The sequence below is a fragment of the Balaenoptera ricei genome, chromosome 19, assembly GCF_028023285.1.
Source record: "Balaenoptera ricei isolate mBalRic1 chromosome 19, mBalRic1.hap2, whole genome shotgun sequence".
Taxonomy (NCBI): domain Eukaryota; kingdom Metazoa; phylum Chordata; class Mammalia; order Artiodactyla; family Balaenopteridae; genus Balaenoptera; species Balaenoptera ricei.
In genome coordinates, this window is record NC_082657.1 from 5,668,812 (window position 1) to 5,686,127 (window position 17,316).

Here is a 17,316-nt window from a genome sequence, read left to right on the forward strand (position 1 = left end):
GCAGCATAACTGATGTCTGCCTCTGTCTTCACATGGTCTCATCTTCCCTGTGTGTTTCTTCTCAGTGTGTCTGGTATAAGGACACTCATTGGATTTTAGGGCCTACCTGGATAATCCTGGACGTTCTCATCTTGAGATCCCTATAATTACATCTGCAAAAACCCTTTTACCAAATCAGATCACATTCACATGTTCATGGGGTTAAGATGTGAACATATCTTTGGGGGGGCACCATTCAACCCACTACAAAGGAGTATGTGGACACGTGATCTTAAGGGAAAAAATGTCCAGAGCCTCACTTCTATATGTCTTCTTTCCCCAAACTGATCTGTGTGAGAAGTCTTCTGCCATTCTTCTGCCAGGCTTTGTGCTGTGCTGGTTTTCCTTTCCCACCTTCCCTTTCTCATTCATGCTACTTGTACTTCACAGAAGGCATACCCCCCCCCCCCATTTAGATTGTTATGTTTTACTGCCGCAGGGGCATCAAATAAAGGGACAGTTAGAAGCACTGGCCTTGACTTAAGGTGGGTGAACAGCAGCAGTGACAGCATCTGGGCCCAGAGGGAATATATCATCCAAATGAACTTACTCTTCACTCCACAGGTCCTGGCTTCGAGGAGCAAGAGAAATCAAATAAAGGACGAGGAGAAGGTTCCTGTAGTTGCATATGGTCATTTCGTGGGACATCCGTTACCTGAGACTGAGATTTTGGAACAGAAATTTAGGGCAGATCCAGAAGAGACTAAAAACAACATCCCAGTTACTTGGCATTTCCCAAAACAAGAAAATGACGAAGGCTCAGGTGACTTTGGGTTTGTTTTATTCTTGATTCCCTCATGAATTTCCAGAAGGCTGAAAAAAAAAAGCAGTCCAATTAAATGAAAAGTATAAATTGGGAAAAAATGGGCTCTGGGGAGAAATAAACTGTACCTTCAAAATCATGATGAAGTAGAATCAGGTATATATTGTTCGTAGATTTCGGACTACATGACCAATGTTGGTATATAATGTATGACTCTGCAGGTCCCTCCTGGTTACATAAACCATCAACTTGCATGTAATCTGTCAGCCATTGCAACCAGAGAATCATGATAAGTTATTTGATATCCATTGAATCTGAGGAGAAGGCAGATCATTTCCTCAGGAAATGTCACTATTTCATGGTACTTAAGTCTTGGGAAATCTCTTTGATGGTTTCTTTCTAGAGGTGATAACATTCATTGTGTTCATAGCATTCTTCTAATATTGATAGATATACAAGCAGGTTGTGTATGGCTGTTTCTTATATGATTATTCTGAGTCCTCTGCTGGACTAGACCAAGTAGAATTCAGTGCACACAGTGTTTCAAAAGACCACAGCTTGGTGACTTATATACCCACACTTGTTTTGGGCTGGTTTTATCCTTGAATAAAACCTAAAGTGCCCAGGAAAATGGAAGGCTTGCACAGTTATCAAAGGACATCTGTGAACAGGTTGTAGAACGGCTGCTTCAGTACAGATTTGGCCACGGGGAGTTATAAATTCTTGTTTGGTAATGGCTTGGGTTTTTGAAATCCACAGAGTTTGCTTTAGAACTTTACCTTATCTCAGAAAATACAGAGCCCTTCCCTGTGTTCAAAATCTAGTTATTACTGTACTTTTCATGCCCAAAAAGTTAAATATTTTGTGTAGATAGGAAAGAGCTAGATGTTGTTATATTTAATTGGAATAAAATTAGTGAACTATATTGAAAAGAAGAACTCATCTAAATATTGAAACTAGCAAAATAATAATCATCAAATTGATGTTTGGTCAGTTTAAAGCAATTACATCTAATCCTGGTACTGCTATTGTGCCATTCAACGAGATACCAGTATTTTTGTGAGTGATGATGGTTATTATGCATTGACACTAAATTTAAATTCCCAAGTTGATAAAGCTATTAAAAATGAAATAATTGATCAAGTAATAAGGAAAATTTAACCAGAAAAAGTTCAATTGCTTATAAAATTTTGATAAATGAAAGAGAATACCCCCCCAAGAATCTAGTTGTTACCTCCCACCTCCTTATTGCCTTTATTTTAATTAAGCAAGTGACTCGTTGTGGTATAATAATATATATATATATATATATATATATATATATATATATATATAGTCTTTGTCTCTGGTTCCTGGCACAGAGTTCCTAAAACCTTTGGAATTTCCTGAGAGATAGGAGTGTCTTTTTTTATCCATAACAAGCCCCTTTGAGCCATATGTGAGTTTATGCTAATGAGGTGACTCAGGATGGGCCCCTAGAGAGCTTCAGGATGGGAGCTGATCCCCAGAAAGACCAAGCCTTGATTGGAACTTCTGGCTCTACCCTCTGATCTCAGTAGACAGGAGAGGAGCTGGAGATTGAGCTCTATCACTAGTAGGCAGTGGTTTAATCAGTCATGCCTATGTAATGGAACGTCCATAAAAACCCCAACGGGGTTCAGAGAGCTTCCAAGTAGGCAAACAGTCCACTTGCTGGGAGGGTGACTCACCCCAACTCGACAGGGACAGAGGCCCTTGCACTCAGGACCCTTTTAGATTTGGCTCTATGAGCCTCTTCATGTGACCATTCATTTGTGTCCTTTATAATAAACTATAAGAGTAAGCATAACAATTTCCTGAGTTCTGAGTTGTTCTAGCAAATTATCAAACCTTAGCAGGGAAGTTATGGGAACCCCCGAATTTGTAGCTAAGTTGGGCACAAGTGCAGGGAACCTGGAATCTGGGACTTTGTACTGGTGACTGAAGTGAAGGCAGTCTTGTGGGACTGAGCTCTTTAGCCTGTGGAGCCTGATGGTAACTCTGAGTTGTTAGTGTCAGATTAGGATTGAATTCAAAGACCAAATGTTAGAACAAAAGATGCTCCTAGTGCTTTTATCACTTAGGAGACTACAACGGTTTTAGGAGCGCTAAGCCGGCAACCAGGGACAGAGAACATTATATATATTTTCTATTATTTCACACCTTTCATTTGAATAATGAGAGAAACACTCTTATCACATGGACTGTGTTGTTACAGGGATCGCTGACACTGGAGGATGTGGCCGTGGACTTCACGTGTGAGGAGTGGCAGCTCCTGGACCCTGATCAGAAGGACCTGTACCGCGACGTGATGCTGGAGAACTATAGCAACCTGCTGTCCGTGGGTGAGGACGGCTCCCCTGGGTCCCTTGGATGGTGCCTTTTCTTTCTTCAGCTTTTGAAAGCATTGTTGTGTCTGTGGTGCTCTGAAGTGGGAGATTTTCAGTCCTCCCCCCGGCCCCAGATGAGAAGGTATAATCTCTCCGCGTTTTAGAGACAAGCCTTTAATTTCCAAACATGCAGATCGTGCAGTCCCTAAAGTGTACCATTCTCATAGCATCACAGATCCCTAGTGCCATTTGATGAGCCTAAGTCTTCTGTTATTTCCCACGAACAGGGTATCAAGTTAGCAAACCTGATATACTCTCCAAGTTGGAACAAGGAGAACCACCATGGACCTTAGAAGATGAAGTTCACAGTCACCCCCATCCAGGTAAGTGAGAGAGAACCAGCAAGAGGGGGAAGGCTGTGGAAATCACTTTCTAGTCCTTTAGAGAAGGCATCCCAGTGGTGAGGGTGTCTGAGGATACAGAAACAGCCTCCATGTATCCCTTTCCTCATATGAGAGCTCTTTTTCTGTGCAAGAACTTAGAGGAAAATATACCACTTTATCTCATCTTGGAATGAATCCCTGTTTACTTCTTCTTAGATGTCAACTTTCCCCCTCCTAGGATTATTCTTGCTTGGTTTTTCAAATCCTCCCATTCTTCACTTGTTAGAGTCTGATTTTATGTTCCTTTCACGTCTTTTGGTATGAAATTCCTCCTTCCGTGTCTCTCTTCTAAGAGAAAACTTTGAATTCATCATTGTCTTCTGACTCATACACCTTCCTGCTCCATTGGGAAATATTTATTTCCCTTTATGACATCCAACTGCACCTCAGGTGCCTTACTCTTGTAGTAAGGTGGTCTCTTAATGTGTATTCATCTGCTTGCTTGACTTTTCTTTTTACCCCCTCTGAGATTCTTCAAAGGTTCTGTTGTCATCCCTCTGCTCTGTCTCATAGGCTATAAAACTTTACTTTATTCAAATGTGTTAAGCTCTTTTTGGAGACTTGCAATTGACATGTCCCTTAACACTGTCTAATATACCCGCTGGTACCATATATTTTAACCTGTCTCCATGGCAATTCCCAATGAGTTCACTCTCTTTGTGTGAGAAACTAGAACCATCTTCCCTCCCAGAAAATCCCTTTCCAACATCCTTTTTAAAATTGAGATTCTCTTGTACTTCTGTACATCTTAAATCCTGGCATTACCTTGAATCTGCTCTACCCTCTGGGCTCCTATATTTAATGCCTCTGCTATTCCTGTTCTTTGTTTAATTAGGAAAGACGTTTCTAAACTTTCTCATTCTCATTTCCTAGCCTAAACGAAATCATAAAACCTCATGCCCACCTTACTGTAGTTCCTTTTTATATTTGTTAATTAATCATTCTCTTAAACTTTAGATTTTGTTGCTGGATTCTTTTCCCTAAAGCTATCCTTTTCCTCCTCATAGTCTGATGGCATTAAGTCCCAGTTGACCATATTACTATGACACAAATTTCTCTTCTATCAAACACCTAAGTCCCCACTCTCTAAGAGGAGGCAGAAATTTAACAAAAATAGAGTTTCAGTTTTATAAGATGAAAAGAGTTAATGGAGAGAGATAGTGGTGATGGTTATACACCATGTGAATGCATTTTAATACACTGAACTGTGCACTCAGAAATGATTAAGATGGTAAATTTTGTGTTATGTGTAATTTATCACAATAAAAATAAGTGGGAAAAAGTACACAGATACTATGTCTGGTGGTGAAAACGACTGTAAACACCAAACCATCAGCATGGAAAATGATTGGAGATGAGGTCAATGGGGTCATAACTGGGGGTTTGCAATAGGTCATTTGGTCACATAGGGCCTTGTCATCCATTTCAAACACTTGATTGTCCTCCTAATGAGAAAACCTTTAGAAGGATTAGGGTATAGCAGTGACGTGATATAATTTATGTTTTAGAGGTATCACGTTGGCTGTCAGTAGAAAATAGACTGGAATAGGCAGGTGTTGAAGCAGAAAACGAGATGTGAGACCTGGTTGTTGGTGACTTCAACCCAGCTTGAGGATAGTATGAGAAGATTCTGGAACAATAAAGACTGAATTTGCCACTGAAGTAGGTATGGGGTATGTTTGTTTCCTAGGTAACAAATTACCACAAACTGGGTGACTTGAAACAACAGAAATGTATTCTCACAGTTTTAGATGCTAGAATTCGAAAATCAAGGTATTGGTAGAGCCATGCTCCCTTTCAAAGATCTAGGAATGAATCCTTTCTTGTCTATTCCTTGCTTCTGGTAGTGGCCAGAAATCTTTGATGTTCCTTAGATTGTAGACACGTCATTCCAGTCTTTGCCTCTGTTATTACATGACCTTCTCCCTGTATGTCTCTGTGTGTCTGTAGCCAAATCTCCCTCTCCTTAGAAGGACCCCAGTCAATGGATTAGGGTTCACTCTAATCCATTATGACCTCATCTTAACTTCATTACAGATGCAAAGACCCTGATTCCAAATAGGGTCACATTCATAGCTACTAGGGGTTAGGGTTTAAACATATCTCTTTGGGGGACATATTCAACCCACAATACGGAGTGTGAGGGGGGAAAAAAAACAGATGGGAGATGATGCTAAGGATTTTTGATAGAAGAGACTAAATTTAGTGGGAAGCAAAGAAATGTCTTTCAGAGCAAAGATTTTATGAGCAAAGCTAGGACAAATCTTCATGTAATATTTACAGATTAAGCTTTTGAACGTGTGAAATGTTTCTGCTATCATTGAAGGCTATACAAAATTCAAGTAAATAGTAAATATAGAGACTATTTCAGAAATTTAGAAGAAAAGTAGCCTAAAGTGGTATAGAGAGAATGAAGAGTGATAGTATCATAAAGTATCTTAGGTGAGAAAAATAGCTCAGTTTTGAAATAAGATGATAAGGAAACATGGCAAGAAACTGGAAATGTGCAAGGCCATGTGGGGACTGTCAAAAGATTGGCCTGAAACCAGCCATGTGGAGACCAATATTTGAAGGTATTTGTTGGGGAGCTAGTGGAGTGGAAACTTAGATAAACTGGGTACATCATGGTAACGTAAACTTTTATCACCAGGCTTACTGTTGTGACTTTTATGTGTTAATAATAAAGGAGGCATGGTGGAGGTTAGGTTTTGTATATTCTAACTCTAGATAGTCTTATTTTTAACCTCGGTGGCAGCATTATAGAAATAATAAGGTATAGCCAGATGTTCTAAGAAAAACTAAAGATAAAATTGTCACAAGTCTTGATTCAGGAGGAAGGTGGTCCTATAAGACCCTTTAATTAATGCCAGCAGAGACATTACTGTATGATTAAGGAAGAAGACGCTGTTGTTGGCAAGTTGAGAGATTAGTATATCAGGGACAATGAAATGGGAAAAATTCCACCATGACATCCATACAGGTACAGAATAGTGAAGAAGGTGAGCATTCCCATGTCTGGTGCAGCAGATCTGCTTCTAAAAAAGACTGTGCCCCACTAGCCTGTTGTGAAAGTCCATCAGGATCATCATGTCCCTCTTTCTGTGGGAACATATGAGAATGTGTCACAGCTCCATGCAAGATTAGAATGTGAGATTGGTGCTTTGGGAAAGTGAATTTGATGATGGTCTACCTAATGAAGAAGAATGGCATGTTTTAGCAACAGGATGAGCACCCAAGTGTCTGTTAGAATTTTCTTGAAATCATGACCTGTATGTCCAACATTCTGAGTTGCCTCTTTGATGTATATGTTCTAACACCCACGTCTGCTTCTTTCTCTACCAGCATGGTTATGTTAGGGTCTCTTCAGCGGGCTCTAGGATTCCCAAAACTCTACGTTGAATGACTAAAGCTTTCGTCTGTGCCTTCATCTTTTTTCAGTCTTCGTGTTTCTCAGAAAGTGATCTCATACAATACTCTGACCTTAAATAATATATATATTTTTGGTTTTGGGGTTTGTTTTTTTTTTGGCTGCGCCGTGCAGCTTGCGGGATCTTAGTTCCCCGACCAGGATTGAACCTGGGCCCGTGGCAGTGAAAGTGCCGAGTCCTAACCACTGGACTGCCAGGGAAGTCCCCTTAAATAATATTTACATACTGATGTTTCCACATTGCTATCTTCAGTCAAGAACTTACTCAAGTCTTATCATCTGACTGGGTTTTCCGTGTCTATGCTTGGATATTATCTCAAAGATGATATGTTTCAAAATGTACTTGGTTTCCCTCACATTCTGAACTTGGTTTCCCTCACATTCTGAAGTTCGGCGATATTCCTCATCTTGTTAAAAGGCACTACCCAACTACCCAATGGGTCAAGCCAAATACTTAGGCGTACACTTTGATTCCCTCTTTTGTTACCTCTCCTCACATCAAATCCATTAGTGAGTCTTGTTTATCCTTCCTTCCAAATAAATCCTGATATCTTCCATTTCTTATTTCCTTTGCTTCTTCAAACCACTGTCACACTTGCAACTGCCTGCTTTATTCCTTATCTTATTTGTTTATTGTTTCCCTTTCCAACCATAGAATATGGCTTCAGTGAAAGTAAAGAATTTTTACCCTGATGGCTGTTATCTTTTGGGTTGTTTGGTGTTTTATATTACTATGTCTTTAACCATTTCCAAGAGACAGGAGTTAGTGTTTAATGGATACAGAGTTTTTCAGTTGGGGAAGATGAAAAAGAACCAGAGATGAATGGTCATGATGGTTGTACAACAATGTGATTGTACTTAATGCCACATAAATATACACTTAAAAATGGTTAAAATGGTAAAATTTATCTTATATATATTTAATTACAATTGTGAAAAGTTTTTTGAAAAAAAAGATAAGGTACTTTTATACTTGGAATTTCTTTTATATTTGATATCATAGGTTTTCCATTAAAGAGCCAGCTCACCCCAAGGTATCTTTTTTTAAGTCTTTATTGAATTTGTTACAATATTGCTTCTGTTTTATGTTTTGGTTTTATGGCCATGAGGCATGCGGGATCCCAGCTCCCCAACAAGGCACCGAACCCGCACCCCCTGCATTGGAAGGCGAAGTCTTAACCACTGGACCGCCAGGGAAGTCCCCCAAGGTATTTTTGAAGTAGTTTTATTCCATGATACTCATGGAAGGGTTCATTGTTCTCTTTCCTAGAAATTGAGAAAGTGGATGATCATATGCAGCCACACTGGCAAAACCAAAATATACTGAAGAGGTTGGAACAGTGTTATGAACAGAATGCATTTGAGAATATTATTTATCAGAGCAAAAGTTGTTTTCCTTTAAGGCCAAATCATGATGTATTTGATTTACATGGGAAAACTTTGAAATCATATTTAGATGTAATCAACCTGAGTACAAGCTGCAAAAAAATGGAGCCTTCTGAGTTTAATGGAGATGGGAGATCCTTTCTCCATGCTGATCATGAGCAAACTCATACTGAAATTAAACATCGGGACATACACAAAATAGAGAACACCCACGAATGTACTGAATGTGGCAAAGCCTTCCTCAAGAAGTCTCGGCTCAATGAACATAAGAGAATTCATACAGGAAAGAAACCCCACGGATGTAGTGTGTGTGGGAAAACCTTCTCCAAGAAGTTCAAGCTCACTGAACATCAGCGAACTCACAAAGGAGAGAAACCCCATGAGTGCCGTGAGTGTGGAAAAGCCTTCCTCAGGAAATTTCAGCTTACTGAACACCAGAAGACTCATACAGGAAATAAACCCCATGTATGCAGTGTATGTGGGAAAGCATTCTACAGAAAGTTCAAGCTAACTGAACACCAGAGAACTCATACAGGAGAGAAACCCTATGAATGTACTGAATGTGGCAAAGCCTTCTTTAGGAAGGCAGAGCTCATTATACATCAGAGAAACAAAAGAGGAGAAAAACCCCATGTATGCAATGAGTGTGGGAAAGGTTTCTCCAGAAAATCACAGCTCATTCTGCACCAGAAAATTCATACAGGAGAGAAATCTTACATATGCAGTGAATGTGGAAAAGGTTTCATACAGAAGGGCAATCTTATTATACATCAACGAACTCACACTGGAGAGAAACCCTATGGATGCACTGAATGTGGTAAGGCCTTCAGTCAGAAGGCATGCCTCATAGCACATCAGCGATTTCATACAGGAAAGACTCCCTTTGTATGTACTGACTGTGGAAAATCTTGTTCACAGAAATCAGGACTCATTAAACATCAGAGAATTCACACAGGAGAGAAACCCTATGCATGCAGTGACTGTGGGAAAGCCTTCACTACAAAGACAATGCTCATTGTCCATCAAAGAACTCACACGGGAGAGAGGCCCTATGGATGCAATGAGTGTGGGAAAGCTTTCTCCCACATGTCATGCTTGGTTAAACATAAGAGGACACACACAAGAGAGAAACAAGTAGATTCACTGAAGGTGGAATATCCTTCCACAAAGGGTCACAGCTTATTAGATACTAGTAAACTCATGCAGGGGGAAAACCCTGTTAATATGGTGACTGTGCAGATGCCTTCTGCAACCCCTCAGACATCATTAAACATCAGTGGGCTCCTAGCAGATAGGAATGTAGTCCTTATGGAACATCCAGATGCCAGAGGTGCACCCTCAGGAGATAACAGAGAGTTTGTGCAGGAGAGAAACTTCATGAATGCGATGAATGTGGTTATGCCTCCAGTGGTCAATTACATCTTATTTTATGTCACAAAAAACACATAGGAAAAAACTGGTACATTCTATTTGGAAAAGCCTTGAGCAATAATGTATAGCTGATTATATGGTTATGTATAAAAAGCAAACCTATGAAGGCAGAGGTTAGGAAAGCTGTGTTTTGGAAGATAGACCCTATTATCAGTGATTACCAAAGGTCATCAGCGAGCTTAGAGTGTGTAAAAATATGAGAGTGGTAAAGTCCTTCCCTCAATAGGTGTCATTACATACTGGAGAGAAACTTGGAAGGCAGTGAATGTGGCAGGGTTTTCCGCCCCATCCATTAGCTGATGAAATCATATACAAGTAAAACACTGTGAACACACTAATTGTGGAATATCTTACTAAAGTTCTTGTGAAGCAAAGCCTGTGAAAATGAGAAATATTCGAGAGCTTTATGTACCAATTCCCACTTCATAATACATTACACAACATACCTGATGTACATTTTTGGACAGGAAACCTTGAACCATATTCCTAGTTACTATGCTTATGATTCCATAATTTTAAGGAGAAAGACAGTCTACCTCACATCACTGGTTAAGGTTATCACGTTATACTCATTTCTCCTAATTGTGGATTCTTTTTCTTTTTTAAAAAAAAATTATCTTCAATGCCCACCCAATATATGATTAGCTGCTGCATTTCTTAGGCTCTAAATTTATTTAAATATTATTTCAGACAACTGAATTCCCTCACAACAGAAATGAATATTAAATTCATAAATGTAACAATGTCCTTGGATGAGCTTAAGTTTAATTTATAAATAAGACTAAGCATTATACCATAAAGGTCACTATAAATGTGATTTTTAAAATTTTCTAGACTTGAAAAGGTAGTGAAATCAGGTTTGCAAAATGAACTGAAAGCCCAAGGACAATTAGTAATTTAAACCTATAAATTAAATAATGAAATACATTCCAACATAACTCTTGGTAGTATTTTTCCTGAAAACATGAAAATAAGATGGGCAATTTGAACACAAATTAAGATGACTCTTCTTGCTTCCATCCTAGCTCTCCCCCTTCTCTGATTATGCAAATTATTCTCAGAATCCTGGGAATATGAAAGTCTAAACTGGATAACTATTCAGCTGCATTCTTCCCTCTGGAGATAGCTCCCTGCCCAACCCTTCCCTTTGCCTCATTGATGGAATGGATATAGATGTCAGGAAGAATGTTGGGGTGGTTCCATTTCTTCTCAACTCAGGGACTCTTGAGTCTTACATGTTTGAGTGTCACATGAGGAAGAGAAAAGTAGATCTTCATAGGATCAACTTTGGCCTGGTATCTCATACTCCACAGAGCTGGATCGACTGAATCAGATTGGGAATAGGTCAAGGAGCTCTGGAAGTGTGGGCTGAATCTGCTTCTAGACTGGAATACTATAGGCCTTTAACCAATCTGGCAAATATTTTCAGAATCTCTATAATTACTGAGCTGTAGCCAGAAGTAATGTCAGTAGGGACTGGCATAAAACTGATGTAGCGTTAAGGTTCAGACCAAGTCTACTGCTGGAAAACTGGGATTTGAGGAAGGGCATGAGGTCAGGTCCCTTAGGGAGAAGCTAGGAGTGGAGGCATGTAAGTAGATGAGGTATCTTAATGGCATTGTAAATGATTTTTAAAAAACACATGATGTAAAAACTTAGAATCACTTGGAGAGAACATCTCAATTGTTTTCTTAAGGATTTTAATGTGGAATATATGAAGATCTTAGGTCATGTATAAACATTACTATATCAGTTTCAATACAAAGCACAAATATAACAAATATCAAACAACAAATATCATCTTCCTGAGTTTGTGCTCAAATATAAGGTCTTGAATGTAAGTTATAGTCTGTAAAATTTAGACTGTAAGCTTCATGAAGAAGTAACAAGTACTTCTACTGTTTGGGGACCTTCTGTTAACCCCTATATAGCAGATGTCTAGAATGCCTGACATAGAGTAGGCACTCGTTGTTAATTGGCTGAGTCTCATCCAATAAGCAATCTGGTCTTGCTCAACTGAGATCTAAAGTAGGATCAGAAAGGACCAAACTGTTTCCAAGTAACTTTAATGTATCTCAAAACAAACCTCAAGGATATTTATAGGAGTGCAAACACATTAATTAACAATGTTTGTCATCCAACCAAAAATTACCAAGCATGCATAAAAGCCGGAAAGTGTGACCAATATTGAGAAAAACCAATCAGAAGTGACCTGAAACTGATGATGCTAGATTGAGCAAACAAGGACAGTATGATAACTGTATAAACAGTTATAACTGTATTCCATTGGATCAAAAAGGTAGAGAAGTGATTAACATGTTAATTATAACAATGTGTAATGGGGTTTAAAAAATATATTATACGTTACATGTTCATATTTTATAAGTCCTCCCATAATATTGTTTCTTCATTCACTATCTTGAAAAGAGAGTGGAGGGCAGTTTGAGAGATTTCCACCTGGCATTCCTCACAATGATACCTCTTACCCCATTGGCCGAGAACTCAAGGCTTTTCTCTTTTTAATAAAAGCTTTTATTAGCTTTTGTTCTCTTTGTACCTGAGTTTCTTTTGCCTTGTCATCAACTTCACTGGTCTTTTCTTTTGCATATCCAAATAGGTTAAAAAACTCTCATGCTTTTTAAGATCCCCCAGCACAGCCCCGTGTATCATTTTGGGTAGTTTCTATTGCTGTGTCTTCAAGTTAACTAATCTTTTCTTATGCAATGTCTAATTGCCATTAATTACATCAGTGTATGTTTTCTTTCAAATTGTAGTTTTTAATCTCTAGAAAGTTGACTTGGGACTTTCTTTTTATATCTTTCACATCTCTATTTAACATAGTTTACTTTTAACCTATTTGTCACTTAATATTTAAAGTGGTTTTCTAGAAGGCAACATATAGTTAGGCCTTGCTTTTTTATTGAGTTGACAATATGTCTTTTTAATGTGAGAATGTAGTTAGGTTGAGATTAAAAATGTGCAATTTGCTATTCATCCCATCTATTCTTTTTTTTTTTTTAATTTATATTTTTGGCTTGTGCTGGGTCTTTGTTGCTGTGCTCAGGCTTTCTCTAGTTGCAGCAAGCGGGGGCTACTCTTTGTTGCAGTGCACTGGCTTCTCATTGCAGTGGCCTCTCCTGTTGCAGAGCACAGGCTCCAGGCACACGGGCCTCAGTAGTTGTGGCACGCAGGCTCAGTAGCTGTGGTGCACAGGCTTAGCTGCTCCGCGGCATGTGGGATCTTCCCGGGCCAGGGCTTGAACCCATGTCCCCTGCATTGGCAGGCAGATTCTTAACCACTGTGCTACCAGGGAAGCCCCCATCTATTCTTTGCTCCCCTTTTCCTACCATCTTTTGGAGTAACTGAGTATGTTTTATGATTATTTATCTTCTTTGTTGGCTTATTAGCATTTATTTATTTATTTATTTTTGGCTGCGCCATGCGTGGCTTGTGGGATCTTAGTTCCCCGACTAGAGATTGAACCCCGGGCCCCCAGCAGTGGAAGCACGGAGTCCTAACCACTAGACCACCAGGGAATTCCCCATAATTTTGTTATTTAAGTGGTTCCTTTAGTTTACAGCATGTATCATTAACTTGTCAGTATAAGTATTATTATATATACCTCTTCGTGTATAGTAACAGAATCTTATAATAGTTTACTTCCATTTTCTGTTGCCAGATTAGCTTCATTGAAGAGACTGTCTTCTGGATGCTCCTGGGATATGTATTTAGGGGATGGGTAAGCTGGTTTTACATGATAAATCTACATTAGCATTCCTAACTCCATATACTTTTGGATACTTTACAGAATATGGAACAAGGAATTTCTGGCATTTAAACTTTAATGTAGTTCACCTTTGAGTCAAGTTTCAGTCAACCAACCAAGCAAACTGTTCGAGCCATTCTCACTGAGCTCACACATTAAAGCCAGAATCAATTCATAGTAAGCCCATATTAAATTTGCTTGATCCAAAATCATATTCCTTCCACCATGACCCCACAAATGTTTCCCAGGTTTCTACTGAACACATTAAGCAAGATTTTAAAAAGATAAATACTTCATGACTACATTGGGTGTATCCAAAGAATGCCAAGTCGGTTAAAAGTTGTCTAATTTTATAAACAATGTAATTCACCACTGTATTAGACTGCTCTCGTTGCCATAACAAAATACCAGAGTAGGTGGCTTAAACAACAGAAATTAATTTTCTCATAGTTCCAGAGGCTAGAAGTCCAAGATCTAGGTTCCAGCAGATATAGTTTCTGGTGAGACACTGCTTTCTGGTTTCTCTTCTTATAAATAAGGACACTAAACTTCCTGGAGCCCCACCCTTACAACCTCATTTAACCTTAATTTCTTACCTTAGGAGCCCCATCTCCGAATAGAGCCACACTACGTCTTAGGGCTTCAACATGTGAATCTGAGGAGACACAAACATTCAGTCCATAATATTCCTCCACTGGACTTGTCTCCTCCCTTTCATGTCCCTCTTGCATGCAAAATACATACATTCCATCCCAACAGCCCCAAAAGTCTTAACTCATTCCAACATTAACTCTAAAATCTATATCCAGGCCTTCCCTGGTGGCGCAGTGGTTGAAATCCGCCTGCCAGTGCAGGGGACATGGGTTCGATCCCTGGGACGGGAAGATCCCACATGCCGTGGAGCAACTAAGCCCATCAGCGCAACTACTGAAGCCATGCGCCTAGAGCCCATGCTCCACAACAAGAGAAGCCACAGCAATGAGAAGCCCACACACTGCAACGAAGAGTAGCCCCCGCTCGCTGCAACTAGAGAAAGCCCACACAGCAACGACAACCCAATGCAGCCAAAATAAAATAAAATAAAATACAATGTTAAAAAAAGAAAGTCTATATCCAAAGTGTTATCTAAGTCAGATATGGGTAAGACTTGAGGTACAATTCACCCTGAGGCAAAACTCCTCTCCAGCTTTGGACCCCTGAAAACAGGTAAGTTATGTGCTTCCAAAATACAATGGTGGGACAGAGGTGGGATAGATATTCCCATTCTAAGAGAGACAAATCGTAAGGAAAAAATGGGTGACAGGTCCCACGCAAATCCAAAACCTAGAGAAACAAATTCCATTAGCTCTTAAGGCTTCAGACTAAAGTCTTTTGTTCAGTGCTCTACCCTCCAGGCATTTTAGGTCACGGTTGTAGGTGGGAATCATAACACTCGCTATAATGAGGAAATAAAACCAAGTTACTTTTCCATTCTGCACACCAGTAGTGAGACAGGCTGGGATCTAGGACACTTTGCTGCAGTGCTTGCACCTGGACAAAAGTCCTCCAGCAACAGAATACAATGAAACTATAATAGAAGGGACTAAAAATAACTGCTGTGCATGCACAGTTGGGGCCAATTATGAACAAGATACAAGAAGACCAAAACCCAACTGCCACTTCTGAGGTACGGAGAGCAAAAGCAGGGTCCTGTGCTTAATCGCTGCACACAGCCCTAGAGGGGGTGGGCAGACTACCTAAGCCACCCTCCTGCCCCACCCCTGGACCTGCGCCCTACCCTCACCCCATTTAAGGGACCAGCTCCCCACCCCCCTACCCCCAGCAAGAAAGGGAACCTGTTACTTGTTTTCTCTCCCTCCTGCTGCAGCACCAGTCACAATAAAGCCTTGCCCAAGTTTCTTATCTGGCCTGTTACCAATTCCTATTGATTAAAGAGTCCAAGAACCCTGGTCTGTAACAGTACAATGTACAGCTCCACGAAAAAAAAGTGTTATTTTTGTCTGCGTTTATACTTTTCATATTTCCAGCACCCAGACCTGTGTTTGCCACAGAGTACGCATTTTATAAACATCTGCTGGGTCAATAAATGAATGATTAACCCTTTTACTTCGAAGGTTCTCTGAGCCAGGTTGTACAATTATAGGGAGTGGGGCTTAATCAGTTGGGCTTTGCAATACTTAACAGAATCACTTCCCTTTCTCAGAGCTTTTTTTTTTTTAAATAAATTTATTTAATTTTATTTTTGGCTGCATTGGGTCTTTGCTGCGCGCAGGCTTTCTCTAATTGCGGGGGCTTCGCTTGCTGCAGAGCACGGGCTCTGGGTGCGCGGGCTTCAGTAGTTGTGGCTCCCGGGCGCAGGCTCAGTAGTTGTGGCGCATGGGCTTAGTTGCTCTGCGGCATGTGAGTTCTTCCTGGAGCAGGGCTCGAACCGGTGTCCCCTGCCTTGGCAGGTGGATTCTTAACCAGTGCGCCACCAGGGAAGCCCCTTTCTGAGAGCTTTTGCTTTAAAGTATTTCCCATCTTTGTGGAAGGCCTGGCTCTTCCCACCGTGGCTGGGGGAGCCACGCTTCTCCGCAGCCTCAGCCCCTTTTGCCGGCCCCTGATGGACCGTGTTCCCCACTTCCCTCCACACCAGTCAGAACAAGAGCTGTATAATCCTAAGTTTTGTCCACTCTCAGATCAATGCTCTCCTCAGCGGTTCTCTAAACCCTACAATGGCCTCAAATGCAGCTTCCTCCAACACCCCCTCCAGCCAGCATTCCACTAGCCGGTTCTCCTTCAATTGTTGCTAGGCTTGGCTCGGGTCCCCCCCCACCCCACCCCCGAATTTCTTTGAGATGGTTGCGCTTCTTAGTTTCTCTTTATCCTTTAAATCAAAGTGCCTTCATGTCCGCGACCATCTCTGCGCTTCCTACAGAGAGATCCGGGCAGGCTTGACTTTCTGAGAAGCTAAGCTTTTGTGCAGCGCCCCTGGCGAATGTTACAAAGTCGGGGCCCAACGGGTCAAGTGACCTGGAAAGGGGGTTAAATAGGTCATTTTCAACAGCTTCTCACCGTTTTTGACCTTCCCGCGGAAGGCAGGAAAAGGAAAACCTCCCCCGTGGTTCGGCCGTGCGTGGAAAAGCGGCGGTTCCCGGTAAAGAGCCTCGAACCCGGCGCGGAAATATTGCGTCATAGAAGGACCGCGAGGAGCCAGATTCCGAATCTCTGGAACCGCGGCTTTTGGACCTCGTCGGCCACCATCCTTTCAGCTTCTGAGAGTCGTGTCCGCCGCGGGGGTTGATCGCCGGGCTACTGACATTGAGGCAAAGTGTTTAGAACAGCGGTATCGTGATTTGCCTCCAACGGTGAAGACGGAGTTCATCCATCAGGTCAGTGTCCGGTTCTGGGCGTGTCTCGGGGTGTTTTGTTGTTTTTGTTCCAAACGACGTAGAGGTCAGCGTTGGGGGGAAGCGAGCGGTGATGCTCGCTGGGGTGTTGTGTGTTAGCGGATCAGTCGGGGAACCCGTGTTGAGAGTTCCCCATGGAAAGGGAGGTCACGGGGTTCCGTGTTGGGACGAGAACTTGGGAGGCTTTTTGGAGAGTAGCGTCTGGGGTGGCTGAGGTTGGAGGAATTGGGAGTCGTATCCGCGTTGGGGACAGTGTTTGGGGAGCTTATCGCATATTTAATTTAGAAATGGGGTTTCTGGTCCTCTTGCGTCCATGTTTACTGT

The 17,316-nt window shown here is 41.0% G+C and overlaps 1 protein-coding gene across 5 annotated transcripts in view; it reads left to right on the top strand.

Moving 5' to 3' along the window:
* The window catches only part of LOC132354208 (zinc finger protein 577-like), a 67,215-nt gene that overhangs the window by 14,037 nt on the left and 35,862 nt on the right, over positions 1 to 17,316 (top strand). For 3 of the 5 annotated variants that reach the window (XM_059905933.1, XM_059905930.1, XM_059905932.1), the window contains exons 1-2: positions 13,515 to 13,576; positions 16,681 to 16,974. Coding sequence is in view for 2 of the 5 variants with exons in the window: in XM_059905935.1 (XP_059761918.1) it covers positions 668 to 802; positions 3,039 to 3,165; positions 3,438 to 3,533; positions 8,291 to 9,540 (1,608 nt within the window). In the remaining 3 variants the exon portion in view is untranslated. Of the gene's footprint in view, positions 1 to 603; positions 803 to 3,038; positions 3,166 to 3,437; positions 3,534 to 8,290; positions 10,497 to 13,514; positions 13,577 to 16,680; positions 16,975 to 17,316 lie in introns of those variants that run through there. The other 2 variants (XM_059905935.1, XM_059905934.1) reach the window with 2 other exon arrangements.